The sequence below is a fragment of the Fundulus heteroclitus genome, chromosome 21 (assembly GCF_011125445.2).
Source record: "Fundulus heteroclitus isolate FHET01 chromosome 21, MU-UCD_Fhet_4.1, whole genome shotgun sequence".
Classification (NCBI taxonomy): domain Eukaryota; kingdom Metazoa; phylum Chordata; class Actinopteri; order Cyprinodontiformes; family Fundulidae; genus Fundulus; species Fundulus heteroclitus.
The window spans coordinates 15,980,308-15,998,677 of record NC_046381.1 but is presented as its reverse complement, the minus strand read 5'-3'; the positions used below and the strand labels follow the sequence as shown (position 1 = coordinate 15,998,677).

The 18,370-nt window shown below is 40.1% G+C and overlaps 1 protein-coding gene across 2 annotated transcripts in view; it reads right to left on the bottom strand.

The window, feature by feature from the left end:
* Window positions 1-2,017: 2,017 nt before the first annotated feature.
* The window catches only part of prex2 (phosphatidylinositol-3,4,5-trisphosphate-dependent Rac exchange factor 2), a 128,052-nt gene continuing 111,699 nt past the window's right edge, over window positions 2,018-18,370 (bottom strand). For both annotated transcript variants that reach the window (XM_036125396.1, XM_036125395.1), the window contains 5 exons: window positions 16,928-16,994; window positions 13,643-13,833; window positions 9,025-9,127; window positions 4,145-4,212; window positions 2,018-3,218 (listed from right to left, as the gene is read on the bottom strand). In XM_036125396.1, the coding sequence (XP_035981289.1) occupies window positions 3,173-3,218; window positions 4,145-4,212; window positions 9,025-9,127; window positions 13,643-13,833; window positions 16,928-16,994 (475 nt within the window). In that variant the 3' untranslated portion in view covers window positions 2,018-3,172. The remainder of the gene's footprint in view (window positions 3,219-4,144; window positions 4,213-9,024; window positions 9,128-13,642; window positions 13,834-16,927; window positions 16,995-18,370) is intronic.

The window sequence follows — 18,370 nt, the reverse complement described above, 5'->3', positions numbered from 1 at the left end:
TACAATACCACATGCCACATTTTATTATCTATGTATTGTGGAAATTATGTCTTATTGATTATAGATTAATCAGCACAGGTGTTTGTAGGAAAATGTTATTTCTTTTTTTTTTTACATTTATTTTGTTTATATTTTTGTCCCAACTGCTCTATAAAAGACATGATACAAATGCCAATACCCCAAACAAACAAACAAAAAAGCACAAAAAACTTCTAAAGGACTACACAGGAAGGTGCCCGGGGTCTCAATCGGGATCTAGTTTCTCCACAAGAACAAAAACACAGCAATTTGTATTATGGTTATCTGCTTTAATGAATTTGTGAATGAAATATGCATCAAGATCCATTATTTTTTACATTAATCACAGAGTCGTATATAAAACACTACAAGAGCTTATTGATAGACTTTTAATACCTGTTTTTGTTTGCATAGGAGCGAGCTACATCCAATTAAAAGTAAGACACAGATGGTTTAATCCTGAGTACTGTATGAAAAACATGATAGTGCCGTCTCTTCAATTCTACCTCTGTAATACTGATAAATCGTTAAGTCCTAATGTGCATGCAGCCCGTACAAACATCCAAACTCAATTTGAAACAACATAATGACACCGTCAGCAGGTTTAACTAACTAATTTTAACAGCATCATGTCAAAAACACAATGAGTTTTTTTTTTTTAAAGCAATTCAGAAAGAAGTGATGCAGCAAGTAAAAGACACATAAGAATCAGATTCAAGCGAGACTAATGTATTTCATTCTGGATGTTTCTAATCATTATTATCTTCTTGATAGTGCCTTGAAACAGTTTTCAACTATTGTGCATTTTGTGACTTTATGAATGAAAACAGAAATTACAATTGACAAAGCAACACAGAAATGTGAATAATTGTGAAGTAAAAAGCATCATCTCCAACCTTTTTTACAAATAAAAATATGAAAAGCCTGTTGTGCATATTTTTTCATCCTATTCTACTCAGATGCTCCTAAATAGAGTCCGATGCAAACATAACCTTCACATAATTAGTAAATGAGTCCACCTCTGTGTAATTTAATCTGAATGTATGAATTCAGCTGTTCCATGGAGGCCCTCAGAAGATTGTTGGAGAACATTAGCGAACAAACAGAATTGTGAAAGCCAAGGAACAGAGCAGACAACTCAGGAGGTGAAGTTGTGCATAAGCTGAAAGCAGAGTAGGCGATAAAACCATTTTTCAAGCTCTGAACATCATCACAGAGCTCTGTTCAATCAATTAATTAAAAACAGAAAGAATATGGCAGGACTACAAACCTACAGACTTTGAGGTTCATCACACTGCTAAGCAGAATCATCACTGGAAATCGTGTGGCACGGTAAGGAAGCTAGTATTTTTATGAAAGTCTGAAACTGCGAAATTAGTCAGCTGACTGTAAGAAGATGACACGGTCTGCTCATGGGCTCTTTGTTATCTGAGAACCGAGCCACTGAAAAACCGGGCTTAGCCCTACTATCAAACTGGTCTAGATTTAGCGCGGATCGGTTGTGTCTGGCACGGTTCAGTTCAGTTTGCGTTCCATTTACACTCGAAAGTTATCTCTGTTACCGAGCTCGGACCAGTCTTGGCACGGTTAAAAAAGGGTTGTGTAAATGGGGCTCAAGAGACCTAGGGTAACTCTGGAGGAGCTGCAGAGATCTAGATCTTAACAGAATCTGTTACCAGGACAACAATAAAGGAGGAAATACACCAGACGTGTCCCAGTTCACTTCCGAGAGTATCCTAAAAGTCAAGTCTCGGCTACAAGGTGGCAGAAGTCACCTTTTTGACGCTGCTGATTGATGGGATGCACGCATGTTTGCTGAGCTCTCTGCTTTTCCTCTTGCAACAGTTTGTTAACTAGAGGATGGAAGGCCAAGGCACACCTTCTGTTTGGTGCTTTCTCTATGTGGCGATAATTCTTTTCAGAGCAGAAATACGTAGCTGTGGAGCATACTTTGCAGCGTCTGGTGTAAATTCTGGTGTAAATTTACGTCGTGTAAAAACACGACGTAAGCCGCGGCGTTTACATTACGTGCCCGTTGTATTTCCTCCTTAAGTCGTGAACTTCACAAATCTGGCCTTTAAAGAAGATTGGCAAGGAGAAGGCCATCACTGAAAAAATCCAGTTTGCAGCATGCCATAATCCATGTGGGGGAGACAGAAAACATGAGGAAGGAGGTCCTATGCTCAAATGATGTCAAATTTGAGCTATTGGGCCTACATGCAGAATGTTGGGTGTGGTGAAAAAAATAAGCAATCGTGTAAAAAACAAACATAAAAAAAACTGTCAGTCCTCACACTGTTGCAAACAAAACAACAACCCAAAACATGCAATCAGAGGTTCAAAGCATGTGTTGAAATGGTCCAGTCAAAGTTCAGACCTAAATCCAATTGGTTCAATCTTTGGCAAAGCCTGAAAATCAATGTTAACAGAAAGTCTCATCCCATCTGATTGAGCTTGAATTGTTTTGCAACGAAGAATGGACAGAAGTTTCAGCATCTAGATCTGCAAAGCTGGCAGAAACACAAGTTAAAAAACCTAAAAAAAAGAAAAATGAATTGCTTCAGGAGGTAATTCACCTAACCATTTACTCAGGGGTCAATACAAATATATGCTGAACTTTTCAGATTTCCATTTGTAAAGATCTAAATAAAAATAATTATATCTGCTTTCCAAAATTCCTCACAATTATGTGTTACTTTGTCTTTCTCTGTCACATCATATCTTAATAAAAATGCACTGATGCTTGTGGTTGTAACGTGATTAAAAGTGATAAAGATCAAGGGCTGTGATTAAGTTTGCATGGCGGTGTAAATATGATTCAAACTGGCATGAAATGAAAATATCCTCCACAGAAACAAATCCAATTTCCAACTCGTATTAAAACAGTTACACGATGGGATGTACGCTCCCTTTTGCTTTCTCCCAATACGTTTTTTGATACAATACACATTTAAAAAAAAAAAAAATACTTGTAGAAAGTACAATATTCAAAATATAAAGCATGAAAATACTATTTAAACCCTTATTTACACTGTAGGTAGCTAGAGTGGACATGTACAAGGCACTGATTTGGGCTAGATTAACATACTGGTGGAGGGAGACATTTGATTGCTGAACTTCAGGACCGCTTCAGCATGCTCTTCAATGCAAAGCATTATGGATCTCCATCTGGGGGAGGAGGCTGGCACAGCTTGTACAACCTGATCAGAGAAACACATATAGGATGTGACACGTCATTACGTTCAACATGCACCACTATAAAGCACTCAAACGCACGCAGAAAAGTGAGCAGTGATCCGCTGATTGGTTTCACATCCGGGGGCCGAGCAGCTGCAGGGATTAAACGCGTTGTTTGTTTGTTTTTTTTAATCCAAGAATATCAATGCTGTCCTCTTTAGTTTTAATAACCACATCAGGTAGCTGCATCTTTACACCTTGATGAGACTAATTTGATAATAGCACAGGACGAGCCAATCGAAGCGTGAATCTTCCTCACGATTCGTAATGCACGACCAGCATATTGACGGCAGAAAACGACAGAAATGTACCGAGCGTGCAGTAATCTTGCTCCGTGACAATACACGTAAAACACTGCTCGTCCTCCTACTTAGTTGCGTTCATAAATTTTGACTAAAAGGTTCAAAGAGGTTGACTGTCTCCCAGAGGCTACAGAATTTGTTGTAGCTAAATGGCTGAGACAGTCCTCATCTAGGAGCTGCTGAGTGTCCCCACCTCTGTCCTAAAGGGGACAGGAAGGAACAGCTGGCAGCTTCAAGTATACGCTGTATTTCCCTCACCAAGAGTGGTGGTACAGGTCTGTAGGATGGATGTGTATATATATATATATATATATATATATATATATATATATATATATATATATATATATATATATATATATATATATATATATATATATATATATATATATACACACACATACATACATAAATAAATACTAGTAGTTCTCACTATTTTCTATTTCCACACTTATCCAGACCTGAAAGTTTTTCTGTACATGATAGATCTGACATCTCTAATCTCACAGTTACATTTACCAGATGCCTCATGGATTGGCGATACAGATTTTCGTTGCAAGACGGTGCATGGATGGACAGGATTTTACCTTGGAACTGATGAAGGCGTTCGATCTCTCACTCCCAGGTTTTTGGCAGAGTTCTGAACTCTCGCGCCCTAAAAAAAAACAAAAAAAAAAAAAAACAGACTTACGTCACGGTTCATCGCATCGCAAACAGGTACAGCATTGGCCAATGAGAGAGGCTAAAAAAAATCAACAAAGAAAAACGAAAACAAAAATTCCCAAGGAGATAAAGATTTTTTATGCACTCAGAGAGTTGAACATGCCTTTGCTCACAGCCTTGCATTATTCATAAAGAATGGTCCCAATGGTTACTGCGCCTCTAGTAATAACTTATCATCCATTCGCATTAAACAGGAGGAGCTGGACAGTTATAGGATCCTGTCCAACAGTATTCCTTTGGCTTTCCTGGTAAATATTTGGGTTTCCTTATGTTATAAAATTAGAGCCACAAGACCCACAAATTGTTGGAACGTGTCGGGCTCGCAGTGCAGCTTTTAATGGAGACCACTTCGGCTACTGCACATCACTAATGCCAGTTTTTGTTAAGTGAAATGCTTTTTCCCCTGGTGAGACTGCATACTTCCAGGCTTGCAATGGCTGTCGGAGAACAGCAAGAGAAAGTGTATACATTCTGAGCTTAACAGCATCCCATGAATATTGTATGATAAAAAGTAAATGTCATGCTGTGACTGAGGACACGGAGGATTTGAAACGATTGCTATGGGCAGTGCTGTTGTTCTTTTTTACGATCAAAGCAACGCGGTACACGCAGAGGAGGGGGTGGGGGGGGGGAGGCCTTAGTGAGGATAAGAAAACAAGTTGTGAGGAATCTGGAAGATTAATAAGGTTCTTGTGTGTGCTGGTGTTTTGCAGAGCTTTATTGTGCTCCGTCAGGAGCTTGTCGAGGTCCCAGTGGTTTCCTAGGCATGTGCAGATTCTGCAGATGCACCCCTACAGAGTTGCAGGGAGCAACTTTCATTTTATAGTAGAGAGGAGAACACCTGCACTCGCAGATACCCCCTCTACTCGTGTGTGTGTGTGCTGCACAGGCACAAGCAGAAAAACACACGCTCTCCAAGTGCTCCTTTAGGGAGGTCATCAGCGTTTTAGCAGACCGAGAGTATCTGGCCAAAAGTGCATTAGCTGACCTCTCGATTACAACTCTTACTGTCAGCCCAGAGATGGGTCCAGACAACAGGATAGCATCAGCAATTATTCGATTCTTATCACAGCCATGCGTTCCCAGGCCTTCAGACAGAGATGTCCCCTAAAGTTACTGAAGGATACACGTCCTCGTAAAGATCAGTGAAGAAATTAAATGATTCTTTTGATGTAATTCTGCTTTTCACGCAGTGTGACACTAACCCTAAGCGCCTGAACAGAGAATGTTCTGACCCCCATGAACCAAAATATCTTTGAAAATCTGTGGACAGAACAGGAAGTCAGAAGGAGTCCTAACTTTTTCACGTTTTGAACAAAATATTTTCGTCAAGTCTAGCATATGCTGGCAGTTGCAACATACTTTGGGCCTGAGCCAGGGGCTGATACCATAGTGGTTATACCAAAAGTGCAATGATGGTTTCCAAACAACAATAATTTTCCATCGAACTGTTTTTTAAGTCCTTTTAACAAGAATCCAGTGAAAGTGTTGCAACGACAGGAGTTTTCTCCTGCTCTACATTGCATAAAGCAAAGAGACCACAGTGTAGAGACCACAGTGTAATAGTGTAGAATATAAAAGAGTCCCACTTGGCATTAGTGAAACGCTTTTTACAAAAAAAAATCTCCGATGAGGGTCATTTCTGTTAAGAAACTGACAGAAAGCTCTGCTAAACAATCAGCCAGCGTCAGCATATCTGTTTCTCTATACAGAGAAAAATGGCTAAAAGCCAGAGGCATCCCATTGCAGTCGTATGACATTTTTAAAATAAATACCGGAAGTTCACACCAGAAGTTCTGGACAATTCTTCGTCTTGAAATGTAACGAAACCTAAACCTAAGCTCAGTGGATTTAATACTTAAACCTTGAAAAACGTGACAGTGGGTGCCCTTTTTATAATTTTGCTCAGATCTTGTAAGTTTCAAAACCAAAATAACAATAGCTAAATGTTATAATGAATGTTAGTATACCTGTGATAAATATTAAGGCATATTACTTTTACAGAAGTAGGAAAGATTGTTTTTTTGGGGGGTTTAATGCACTACATCTAGGGCAGTTGATCATCGTTTTAAAATCAGTTCCCACAATTTATTTACAAAACTAATAGACCGCCAACTAAACAGGATTTTTTCTACCTTTTGTGACATCTCTGCTGTGTTTTTTGCAAACTCAGCAGGACAGCAGGTCACTTATCAAATATTATTACCCCCCGTCTTTAAGAATCCAAAGTAGATCACCCTGCCTATAATTTATTTAAATACAGATTAGTGATACATTTACATTAAATAATGTAGGAGCAGACATTGCTTTGCGTGTAGTTGTGAAATATGGTTGTTTTTTCTTTTAGCAATCTTTTTTGCAAATTGCTTTGTAGATTTGCAGTTACATGCAAAAATAAAGGTCCTGTTGGGTTTTGTTATACAGTCACGTCTGACAAAAATAGCAAAATTTAGTATCTTGTCAGTTTTCAAAATTTTCAAACAATTGCAATGTAGAAATGGTGTCATTTTGTATGATGTTAGAAAATATCATATTTAACTAACAGAGGTTTTGTTTGTTTGGAACCAGTGTACCCCCAGTAGATGTAAAACATGTAGCTGACTGGATTCTTATGGGATGATGTGCTGTAAGTTTTGTGAGTAAGTGTGAGTGTTCAGCGAGGAAGAAAAGATGCCACCTAATTAGTCAGTTTCATCACTCAGTGTCTCAAAACAAAACATTATCAGATGTTTGTGCATACCTTAACCATCGCAACCAAAATGGTCAAGCCAAGCCATTGACTCTGAGGTAACTGGAAACCTAAAACTAAAACAGTCTTCTTCTTAATTTACCCCAAATAAATCTTCACTTTCAACTACCGCCTAGGATTTTTCGCCACGTCGACACTTCTGAATAGGAGATGCTAATGGGTTGGTGTCCTGTCAGGGTTTTAAAACATACAGTACACAGACTGGACTCTCTAGCTTAGCCGAAGAATCTTGAACATTTTGAGTAATGTAAAACAGAATGTCACACCACCAAGTGTTGTGCACTCCTGGCTACAATCCCATTTTTTCTAGGACTAGGAAGAAAATGTTTTGAGTCCTACAAATTTGCAGCTCCTTGACTCCTTCCCCAAGCAGCTACATAACCATCCAGACAAAACTTAAAAAAAAAGAAAAAAAAAAAGAGAAAGACTCTGAGCTGCAGGCCAAGATTTAGTCACGGCTGAAGGCTTTATGGAGTGAAAATCTCTATGTGCTTAAAAAGAGATGAAATTTCCATCTTTGACCTGAAAAAGACGTGCAAACAAGTCTACAGGATTGAAGCTTGAGACTTTTTTTCTGTAAAGAATATTTTAGGCTGACTTTTTTTCCCCTTTAAATGTAGACGTACTAAGTCTCTTTTTAATGTTTTATTTTTTTGTTTTTGGTAGCAGTGGTTAGAATTTATAAGAAAAGAGAAGAGGAAGGACGAGCAGAGCGAGGTGTAGCCAGTCAATAATCAGTGGGGACCAAACTGGAGCCTTACAACTCAGCCACAAAGTCACCACGGTTCTAGGCTCACAGTCAGTCGGCTTAGTTCGTCTCTATTCTCTGATCTGTTCATGCTTGCACTGCGACGGTAGCAGAGGCATGTTTTAAAGGAAGTGACAGTTATACCCCAACCAGTTAAACTGAATGTCAACTGCCTACCTTTAAAGCTCCGTCTTATTAAAACAACATCTGGCTGTATTTACCCTAAGAGGGGATAAATATTATGCAAATTAACATGGAATTAATTTAGACTTACATCTGGCACCTTCTGAGACTGGTGGATAAATATAGCTTTTATTTACATTGAATCTACTCAGTGTTTTTATTATTATTTGTTTTGTTTTTCTTTACTGAAGCCTGTTGGGTGTCTTAATTTTGATTATAGCTTAAAACTAATGAACAACCAGAAACTAGTTTATGAGAAAATTGGAATATGACACACAACAAATAAACATGTTTAACACAAAAATGTTTTAGCCTACTGTAAAAAAAAAAAAGCATGTAGGTGTGTGTACTCTACAGCACATAATACAGTCATAGGGTCTCCTTTTTGCTTGAAAGACTGCATCAATGCAATGTGCCACAGATCAGCCGGTGGCTTTGCTGTAGTGTTAGGGATAACCAAGTTGCTTTAATTTAGCCTCAGCGTTTTCTGCATCATTTGGTTTCATTGTACATTATTCTTGGATTGGGTTTTCTTCAGTCAGTAAAACTTCCTGGCCAATTGAGCGTAACGACACAATGGTCTACCACGCAATGGTACATGCTAAGCACAGCCTCTCCATAGAGGTTGGGAAAAGCATGAAGTACCCTCTGTCAGTCTGCCCCAGGGCAGCTGTAGCTACTTACATAGCTCACCACCGTCAGGGTGTGAATGTGTGTGTGTATGGGTGAATGACTGAACTGTAGTGTGAAGTGCTTTGGAGGTCGTCAAGACTAGTTAAAGCGCTATACAAGTACAAGCCATTTACCATTTACCCCCCCCCCCCCTCCGCCGCCCAAAAAATAGAAAAACTCATACTAAAGCAACATTTGTGATGCATGAGAAACTGTTTACTTCACAATCCAGTCTAGGCTGCAGTTAAGCCCATTTTCCTACAAAACGTCTTCCTTCCACTCAACTTTTCATTCAAAAGCTTGAAGAAAGCACTCAGTCAACAGCCAGCATCTTTAGCAAAGACCTTTCGCGCCTTTTGCTCTTTCTGATAGGGTGTCAATGACGGTCTTACCTGTTTCCTCATGACATCAGTGGCCTGCATGATGCAGCGAGGGGGAAGGCCATGGTTTCGGGCCAACAGGATAGCCTGCTCCAGTGTGACACTCAGAGTGCAACTGTTGAGCGGATAAGAACATAAGGGTAGGCTTTGTGAACATCAAGGAACTCAGTTATGCATAACGTTCACGCAGTGCAGTGTGAACTTTTTTTTTTTTCCAGTCCAAATGATGATGAAACATGAATGAAAACAGGGACAGCCGCGAAACAAAGAAGACCCTCAGAATTATTCAGTTTCTAAACACGGGTTCTTGGCAAACGAAGGGTCTGTTCTCGACATCGACTCAAACAAAAACTCCTAGAAAGCCAAAAGCCTGACAAATTCTGAGCTTAATACGCAAACAATATGTTAATTGTCTGTGAAAGTTCATTTCAAGCGCATCACATTTCGGTCCTTTTCTGCCATCCGTCATTACCATTTTGTTCCTCCTGCCTGGTGTGTGCTCGTCTCCTCGCAGAGTTAGTCGCAGCCAGGAAACGGGCAGCTTCAGAGCATTACAGACCCTCTTCAGCTGACGTTTTGGGATTTTATTAAAATGAGCAAAGGGAGGAGACTGCAACTAAAGGTTGACTGTCAGCACCTGACGAGACTCCTCAAGATTGATGCTTATTGCGGTGAAGAGGAAAAGGGTCCAAGGACAAGTCAGTGTGCGTCTCCTTTGGCAGAGATTTCCATAAGCATGTAATGTGTTTGAAAGGAGCCTTGACAGGAGCCTGTGATTCATTAGCTGCAGCGAATTTGGTTTTTAGTCATCTGCAGAGGAGAAAACACAAAACACGTAGTGCACACACTGTTGTTGTTTTTTTTTTTTTAGTAAATGGATTTTGTAATGTCACTACTGAACTGAAATTCCCACCAGAAGCTGGTAAGAACCCCGCTATTCTATGAATACAAAGAAATCAAAACAAATTAGTCCAGACATAAAACCTAAAGTAAACTCGAATGGGAAACAGCTACAGCTACAACAGAACACGCTTACTGAAATGCACTAAATACCTTTGTGGAAAAATCTTTTTTGGTAATGAGAACTTAAATAGTAAATAGTCACATGCATTGCTCAAGTGGGCTTTTAACCCATTTTCCCACACAAACAGCCTTAAAATCCAGAGAGTTGTGGGAGGCTCCTCTTCAGCTCTTCATCAAGATTTTCAATTACATTCAAAGAGGGGGGATTTATTCATTCTGTCAGCTTTATTTTCTTTCTCTGAAGCTAGCTTAGTTTTCGTGGCTGTGCGTTTGAGATAATTGTAAACTGACTGAATTTATACCTTTTTTTTCAGCCTACTCCCCTTTAGACCTTATAGGCCTTGTATTATAGCCCTCCGTTCTGCTCCCCCCTCTTAGCAGGAAACATTAAACGAGCATCAAACTAATTTTTCTTCAGCAGTGGAGTCTTGTGTAGTGTGCTTACATAGAGGCCAGTAACTAAATATTCCTGAAGCCTTTCTGAATCTGTTTGAGTGGTTTCAGTCTCTTGGATAACGCCTAATGATACTTCTTTGTTCCTCGTCTTTCAGAAATCATATCAGGAGAACCCGGTTCTGGTTGGTTTACAGTATAATTATGTTCTTTCCGATTCTGGAGTAACCAATGCATCAAGTGTGTTTTGCAAAAGTAAGCTTCCAAAATGTAATACTGCTTGGTGTCACATCCTTTCTTTCTCTTGCTTTTTGATGCTTCCAGCGTGATATCTCAGCAATAAGAAACTTTTTTTCACAGACAACAAGAAGCAAAACCAGGCCGTATGAAGCAGGATCGCTTTCTAAAGAGAATCGTAGCTTTCTATAAATTTTGCCATCTGTTTTGCCACATGCTCTTAATATTCATTCGGCTTTATTCCACATACCTTAATTAGCCTACCTTGTATGCACCGGTTACTGCCTCTGAAATATAATACTTATTTTATTCTATACTTTTGGACGCTGTGTCCAAAGTTTTCTCTCCTTCACCTTAGCACACACACACACACACACACACACACACACACACACACACACACACACACACACACACACACACACACACACACACAGTGCAGCACACTGATAAATCCTTAGAGAGCCGGTGACAAGTGTCAAGGCTGCTCAGCTGACCTTTCTTTGATAACAAGAAGCACCAGCGTATCGATCCAGTCTTTTCACTCCAAATTAAACTGTCCAAAGCTCCTTCGCTCCAAGGTTTGCTTTTATTCAATAATAACCGTCATGAAGTTATTAAGAAATCTGAGCTGTTTGTTTATTATCTCCTACACTCATGGTTGGATTTAGCCCTAACTGAGAAAGGGAGGAAAAAAAAAAAACAAGCAAATGTGGAACCGGGGGAGTTATTGCTGCCAGAAGTAGTTACTTGAAGTCAGTCAGATCAACATTTAAAAAGTCCCCTTGGGTTTCCGTCGCATAACTTTATAACAGGCCTGACACGCTGTGATAAAAGTAATGAACCCAACAATCATCTGGAGACTGTGCCGAGTGATATCATGGTAACGAGGTGCGAAAGATGCCCTCTCACAGCTTAAACCCCAGAATATTTCAAGCAACCATTTTTAAGCTTCATCGCACTGACAAAGAGGAGGGGGGGAGTCGCTCCGAGAGGATCTTTAAATATCTCGTCAGCTGGAGCAGGATGAAGAAAACACACAAAATCTGTGTGCGTGTGTGTGCGCGTGTGTAGCACAGTTTCCAGGTTCATTAGGGCTGGTGAGATAGTGGGAGATGATTTATATCCATCTGTTTTATGTCGTTCCAACACATCCCATTTACAATCCGAGTGGAGTACATACTCCCCGTTTGGTTAAATGAGAAGAAATATGAGAAAGACGAAGGAAGTGGAAAAAAAACATGTTAGCCAGATTTATAGTTTGCAAATAATGAAAGAGAACAAATGTATGAATCTAACTAACTTCAATGGGATTTTACTGGAAGGTTTAAATGAAAGACCAATGATTGTAAAGTGTAAGAGAATTCATTAAAGGTTTTCCTTAAAGTACAGTTATATTCAGACTTCTTTTGTCTGATATCCCTAAATAAAGTCCAGGGCAAACAATCTCCACCTGTGATTTAATTTCTGTATCAAAACAATAGTTCTGTAAAGAATACAAATCAAGAAACAACATCAAGAAGAACAAGGAACACAGTAGAAAGGTCAGTGACCAAGTTTGTTAATGTAATTTGATATGAGAATGACCCAGTCTAAGTCCAGACCCCAACTCTACAAATGGCTTGTGACGAGAAAGGAAAATCTCTGTTCACTGTCTCAATCTCACCGAGCTTAAGCCATTTTGCATGGAAGAAAGCAAAAACCTCACAATATCTAGTTGCGTAAAGCTGTTAGACACTTGACCCAAAAGACATGCAGCTATAACCACAGCCAAATGGGTCTCTCAAAATGATCACACATCAAGTTCTCAAATTGTTTTAATTTAATGTGATGATGAACTAAGAAAGCTGGATGAGAGAGACATGTTGGAAACTGCAGAGTTCCCCCACTTATCCTACTTTCACCGTTATTAAAACTCATCCATCAGCCCAACTAGTCCAATCCATGGCGCCTTAAGATGACCGCCACATTGCCAAAGCCATTTATATACAACCAATCAAGTGTCTTGGTTTCAATGTTGGCTTGCTAATTACATGTTGCTCCTACTCCAAACAAGGGGATTTATTTGTATATCAGTAGTAATGTGGTTGTATAAAAAAGCCACGCTTTAATTCTCACTCCAACACTCTGCCTTGTGCAGCTTTAGGGAGTGAAGCCGTTTCTAAGCAGGAAGCCTCTACCCAAATACCCCTAAATATGAAAGGACTTGTCAGCGGCTACGTTAGGGTGCACTTTGACTCCCTGTCAGGCTGAGTTGTGGGAAGCCTGTGTAATTTACTCAGAAAACACACAGTGTTATACGCAGCTTGTGGGTTAATAAAGTAGCAGAACTTATTGCGCAGGCAGAAACTTTCTATCAAAGCCGAGGCGAGCGGACGCCTCCCTACGCGGCACTTTATCAAGCCATCACTCATACGCCCTGAATGCATGGACGCACAGGTGTGTGCGAGAAGGAGACAAAAAGATATGGAAACTGTCAAAGGGTGAGGAAAGAGGGCATCAGAGAGATTGGTGGGCAGGCGGAGGGAAGGGGAAGGAGATGAAAATGAAAGCAGCGACTGGGGATCAGCAGTGACAAACGAGCAAGATATTTCTGTGCTTATGCGTTGACGAATGGGGCCCGCCGCTGCAGGTGAACCTTATATAGGATTCAACGAGAGGGGAAGTAATTGACCAGTCGCCTTCCTGTGTAAAGTGCTCTGCCTGCTTCAAGTCCTTAATTTGGTTGGAGAAACAAAGAGCCCAATTAACAAGGATATCAGTTGTTAGTTTGTGCAGAGAAGAGCTCTAAACTAGGATGTGAGCAGCACTGAAACTGTAGGGTAAAGCGGCAAAGGAGAAAGCTGTGTCAGTGCATTTTCGGCTGCATTTATCGCGCCTCAGAAGAAACCCAAGATAATTCCCCGCATTGTAACTGAACTGGTTATGGGGCGGCAGGCGGTGGCGGCGTTCTGACAGAGATGGAAACGACACTCACCGGTGAACGCCGCTGTTGCACATGACGACGTGCGTGGCTCCCAGACGCGAGCAGAGCTCCGACGCCACGGCGAGCAGCCCCACTCCAGAGGCCCCGCAGGCCGTGTACTGGCAGGCAGCGGTGCGGCGGCAGCTGATGAAACTCTCCATCAGACGGTAGAGCTCCTCCAGGGCATTGAGGGGTCGCATCAACTGGGCAGACACAGGAGCCCAGAGGAAGGGTGTGGGATAAGAAAGCAAAAGCAAAAAAACAAAACAAAAAAAAAAACACTCACCAAGCAGGTTTTAAAGGGGAAATCATTATAAAATCATTTCAGATCACAGAGCACTGAATAGCCAGGAAGCTTAAGGGCTTTAAAATTAAATTCAGCAATTTTATACTATTCAGTCTGCATAATAAAAGTTAGCAAAGCTCTAACTGCTCCACTGTTCAAGCTACAATACTTGCATTATTTCCACTCTGCTTAATGTGTTCGTAGTTAAACACAGAGTGATTATTCATTTTTTGAGTTCAGAACCCGACTTGAACTGTTCTTTTACTCTTTGAGGTGGACTGATCAAACAACAAAGGGCTTCAATTAACTTCAAAAGCAAGAACTGGGCACACAAGTTTGAATTTCTTGGGTATTTTATATAAGCCAAGCAGCATTATAATTATATATACAGGAAGAAATACCATCCCAACTGATGTTTAATTAAATGTTGCACCAAACCACAAGCTTCTTATAACTGTCAAAAAGCTTACAGCATAAACCATGCTGGGTATTTGACCACCCTTCTTAGTGGAGTTCATTTGAAATCGGTCGTTTCTTGGCACAGACTGACATTAAGGTTGAGCCTGAAGCCTTTCCAGAAATTCAAGGTTAGCAAATGTTATCCTATCCAAAACCAGTTTGGATCTGGGTTTTGGACCATTGTCCAGCTGGAAAATCCAACGGTGTCCAAGTCTCAACCATCTAGATGTTGCTTTACAGAGGTGGTCCAACATCTTCCTTATTCCATTGTTTCAATTTGAACAATCTACCAATACCAGGTGAAGTAGACATTCAGCATTAGTTGGGCACTTAATGCGTAAAAATACACCTCCATGAACTGAGCTAACATGTTTGAAATCTTTGAAATGCGATGCAGTTTTCTAAGAGTGGAACATCAAGCCAACAGAACTCATTTCACAGCGTTCTGTTCGGTGGTGAACCAAAGATCTATGCACGTTGTGTTTTTACAGGCAAACTTTGGATATTTCACAGAGATGAAGCTGCTGCATTTCCTTCAAGGCACGTTTTGAGTCTGCCGAGTGTCTGTGTGTGAAATGCAGTTCAGCTTTTTGAGGACCTATATTAATTAAACCAACATATATTAAATAATATATTACTATATTAAAGCACTTGCTTCAACTGAGATGTTGAGTTGCTGACAGAAAAACAAAAAAAAAAAAAACCTCCAGAGGGTGTACTGTGACGTCAGCGTGTTTGACATCACAGTTGACTGGACTGAGAGTGGACTAGCCTGAGCTAGCAAACCGAATCAATAGCGAACAACGTGAGAAAAAATAAAGTCGTGTTGATTTTGGAGCTGCTCTGTCAGCCCACAATGGAGAAGACACGGATTTGTCTGCGGATTTATTGTCAAAGCTATGTTGAAGACAAAAAGCTGGACATCATTAAGAAAGGCTGCACAAACAAAAAGCTAACAAGCCTGTCAGATCCAGGAAAAGGATTTGAGCGCCACTTTCAGTCCACTGACTGGGCACCCCTGGCTCAAAGGCTCCGAGGAACTCTGCATTGCTGGGAGTTGTTGTTCTTTGCCACTGATCAACATGGTGTTTGGAGCCACACTGGGCTTGTGAATCTGACTCGTCCAACCACGGCAGGAAAAAGTTTATTGTCAGGGCTTTTTTTATGTGTGTCGCAGCTGTAGCTGCAGTAGAGGGAGACTTGTGGACCCCTGGTCTGTTTCTCTAGTAAAGGCATTTATTCTGGCTACGCGGGTTATCTATCTGCAATGCATCAGCTCTTTAAAGGGTATTTCTGCATTATAAGATGCTTTTACTCCCATAAAACAGTTTCAGATTCAGATGGAGCACTACTGAAGGCCTAGGTGTGAATGGCCGGCCACTGAGAGGGTGTTACATGGCTGGCAGACTGTTTCTTTTTTTCTGTCTCCCCTCAGGTTCAGAATGCAGGCTGTAGGCAGCCAGGACTTTTGAGCTCTGAGCCTTGATTTTTTATTTATTTATTTTTTTTGCTTCTTTAATTTGGCACAACCAGACTATTCCTTTCTCCCCAGCCTATTGAGACTTTTTTGGGGAAAAACAACAACAAAGAAACAGAAAAACATATTTGACTTTTACAAGAATCTGTCAAATCACTGTGGTTGTCATGTTACTACCCCTCCTTTCATCCAGGGGTTGTAACACAAGCAGGGACTCACAGGATTTGAACCCGGGACCTCTTCAAAATGACTGCAGTTACAAACATAGTCTAAATGTTCACTTTACGATCAAAGTTTTATTTTCTGTTGATGTAACTATTAAAATGTGTGAATGAGAGCAGTGGTTCTGGAAATTCAATTGCTGTAAAATACAGTTATAGCAGGAAACAAAAAAAAATGGAAGACAGGCAATGGCATAACAAATATGCTGATTTTTAAAAGTTGTCATGACCTATACGCATTTTTTTTTTTTTACTTTATGTTGAATTTATGATTAATGAACAAGAACAACTTAAGTTGAAGCTCCAAACTTAGCTTACAATATATAGATGCTTAACTATAATCCACAATCAATTAATTTTGACCTGACTGAACTGAGTTAGGAACTACAAGTGAGGTTTACCAAATTTAATAAGAAGACAGGGAGAATTATACCAAGTCCTCGTTCATGGTTATGAAAGGTGTGGTTTCTCTGTCGCCTGGTATGGAACAGTTATCCAAATATTAGTAGGGTGTACTGATATAACTGCGCTTGTATCTCTAAAATATATCCATATCCCTGTGTGAATTAGAAAAAAAAAAATCCAAAGTAAATTCAAACTTTTGCACCCATTTCTACTTTTTTAACTCTCACTGTAGTTGAGAGCTGCATCATCATTCCACCTTGAACAAAGAAAGATTCACACGCATGATGGAAAGCCCACAATCAATAAAACATGTCCGCATGCGGTCAGTGTGTGTACTTAAACTTCTGGCTGGGAGTGTGTGCATGTATAAGGTTACTGCAGTTCAAAAGTCTGGTGTTAAATTTAAAAAAAAAACTGTATCACTAATGCAAAATGAGAATAAGCCTTACCTTATCTATGAGGGCAGCTTTGGGTGCAGTGCTGGGCGGCATGTTGGACTGATCAAGGAAAAAAGCCCTGAGGGAGAGAGAAGGTATTTTTAAACAGCGCAATAAAAACTGGCTGTGTGTGGAGCAGAGAGACACGAAAATGAGCCAGAATACTGATGTTTGGATCATTAAAGAATTAGAGTCCAGTCTTTTTCTTTATTATTCACTATCCTTATTCTGTTGAATCCAAAACGTTTCTCTGCATCATTCGATGATAAGGGCCACTAGCCTCTTCACTGGAAATAAGTAGGCCAGCTGCTTTTTATGGAGAACCAGCATCTCACTATCAATCATGAGCGTAGTTTGGGCACGGCGAGGCAGAAACCCCGACTAAGCATCTCCTGTCCCGGGAATCGATCCAAATGCCATTGCTTCACTCATTCATGGAGCACAGAACAAATTGTGCCGTTCTCCACGACGTCCACTGGAGGCAACGTTGCCCTGGTGTCTGTTAATACGGATGCTGTGCAGTCTGCCGCAATGAGCCCATCTGAGGTTGATCACTGCTGGTGCAAACTCAGCAGTCTGTATCTCGGCATTCAGGCAGCGCGCTAAATATAGCTATATTACATTCCATTAAAGCCTTTGTAATAAAATCATCAATCTCCTGCAATACTCCTTGCTGTAAAAGATAACATGCAGCCTTCTGCAACACGTTCGTGAAACCGGGTATATATATATATATATATATATATATATATATATATATATATATATATATATATATATATATATATATATATATATATATATATATATATATATAAAAGGGAGGAAAATAAAACGGTTTTAAAAGACGGATGGCAACAGAGAAGAAATGGAGATTTTATGCAAGACTAGGTGAAGCGGTTCTCATTCCTCCGCTGTAAAGTTATTAAAAGCAGTGAGCCATTCAATTCAAAGTTGTATTTCCTCCAGGCATAATAATAATAGAAATAATAGTAATTTATTTTGCAGTGGCAATTCATGTATCTTGACATTATAGTGAATTCAGATATGATCATACAAGACGTTTTAAAAGATATTTTACAGTCGGAAATCCACTTCTAGCCACTACGCGCCAAAGTAAGAATACAGCAGATATGACTGCATTAAAGAGCACACAGAAACCTTTGTCTGACGAATGAGACACGAGTCCCAGCCGGGAGAGGGGAAATTTATCTTAGCACCCCTGCATGTTTACTCCTGAGCTGCTGATGAGTAATGTTACACATGCACTTATGGCAGCTTTCCAGGTATTTAATCCCAGACTGCCAAATTATGCATTAACCTTGTAGCGTGCTGCAGAAACCGGCAACTAGCAGAGCTTGGTCTTGCTTCAGCTAACAGCTCTTGTAATTGGTTAAAGATGTGCTTATCGCTCAGAAGGCACGTTGGAGGGGAGGTTATAAAGTGTCAAGGTGT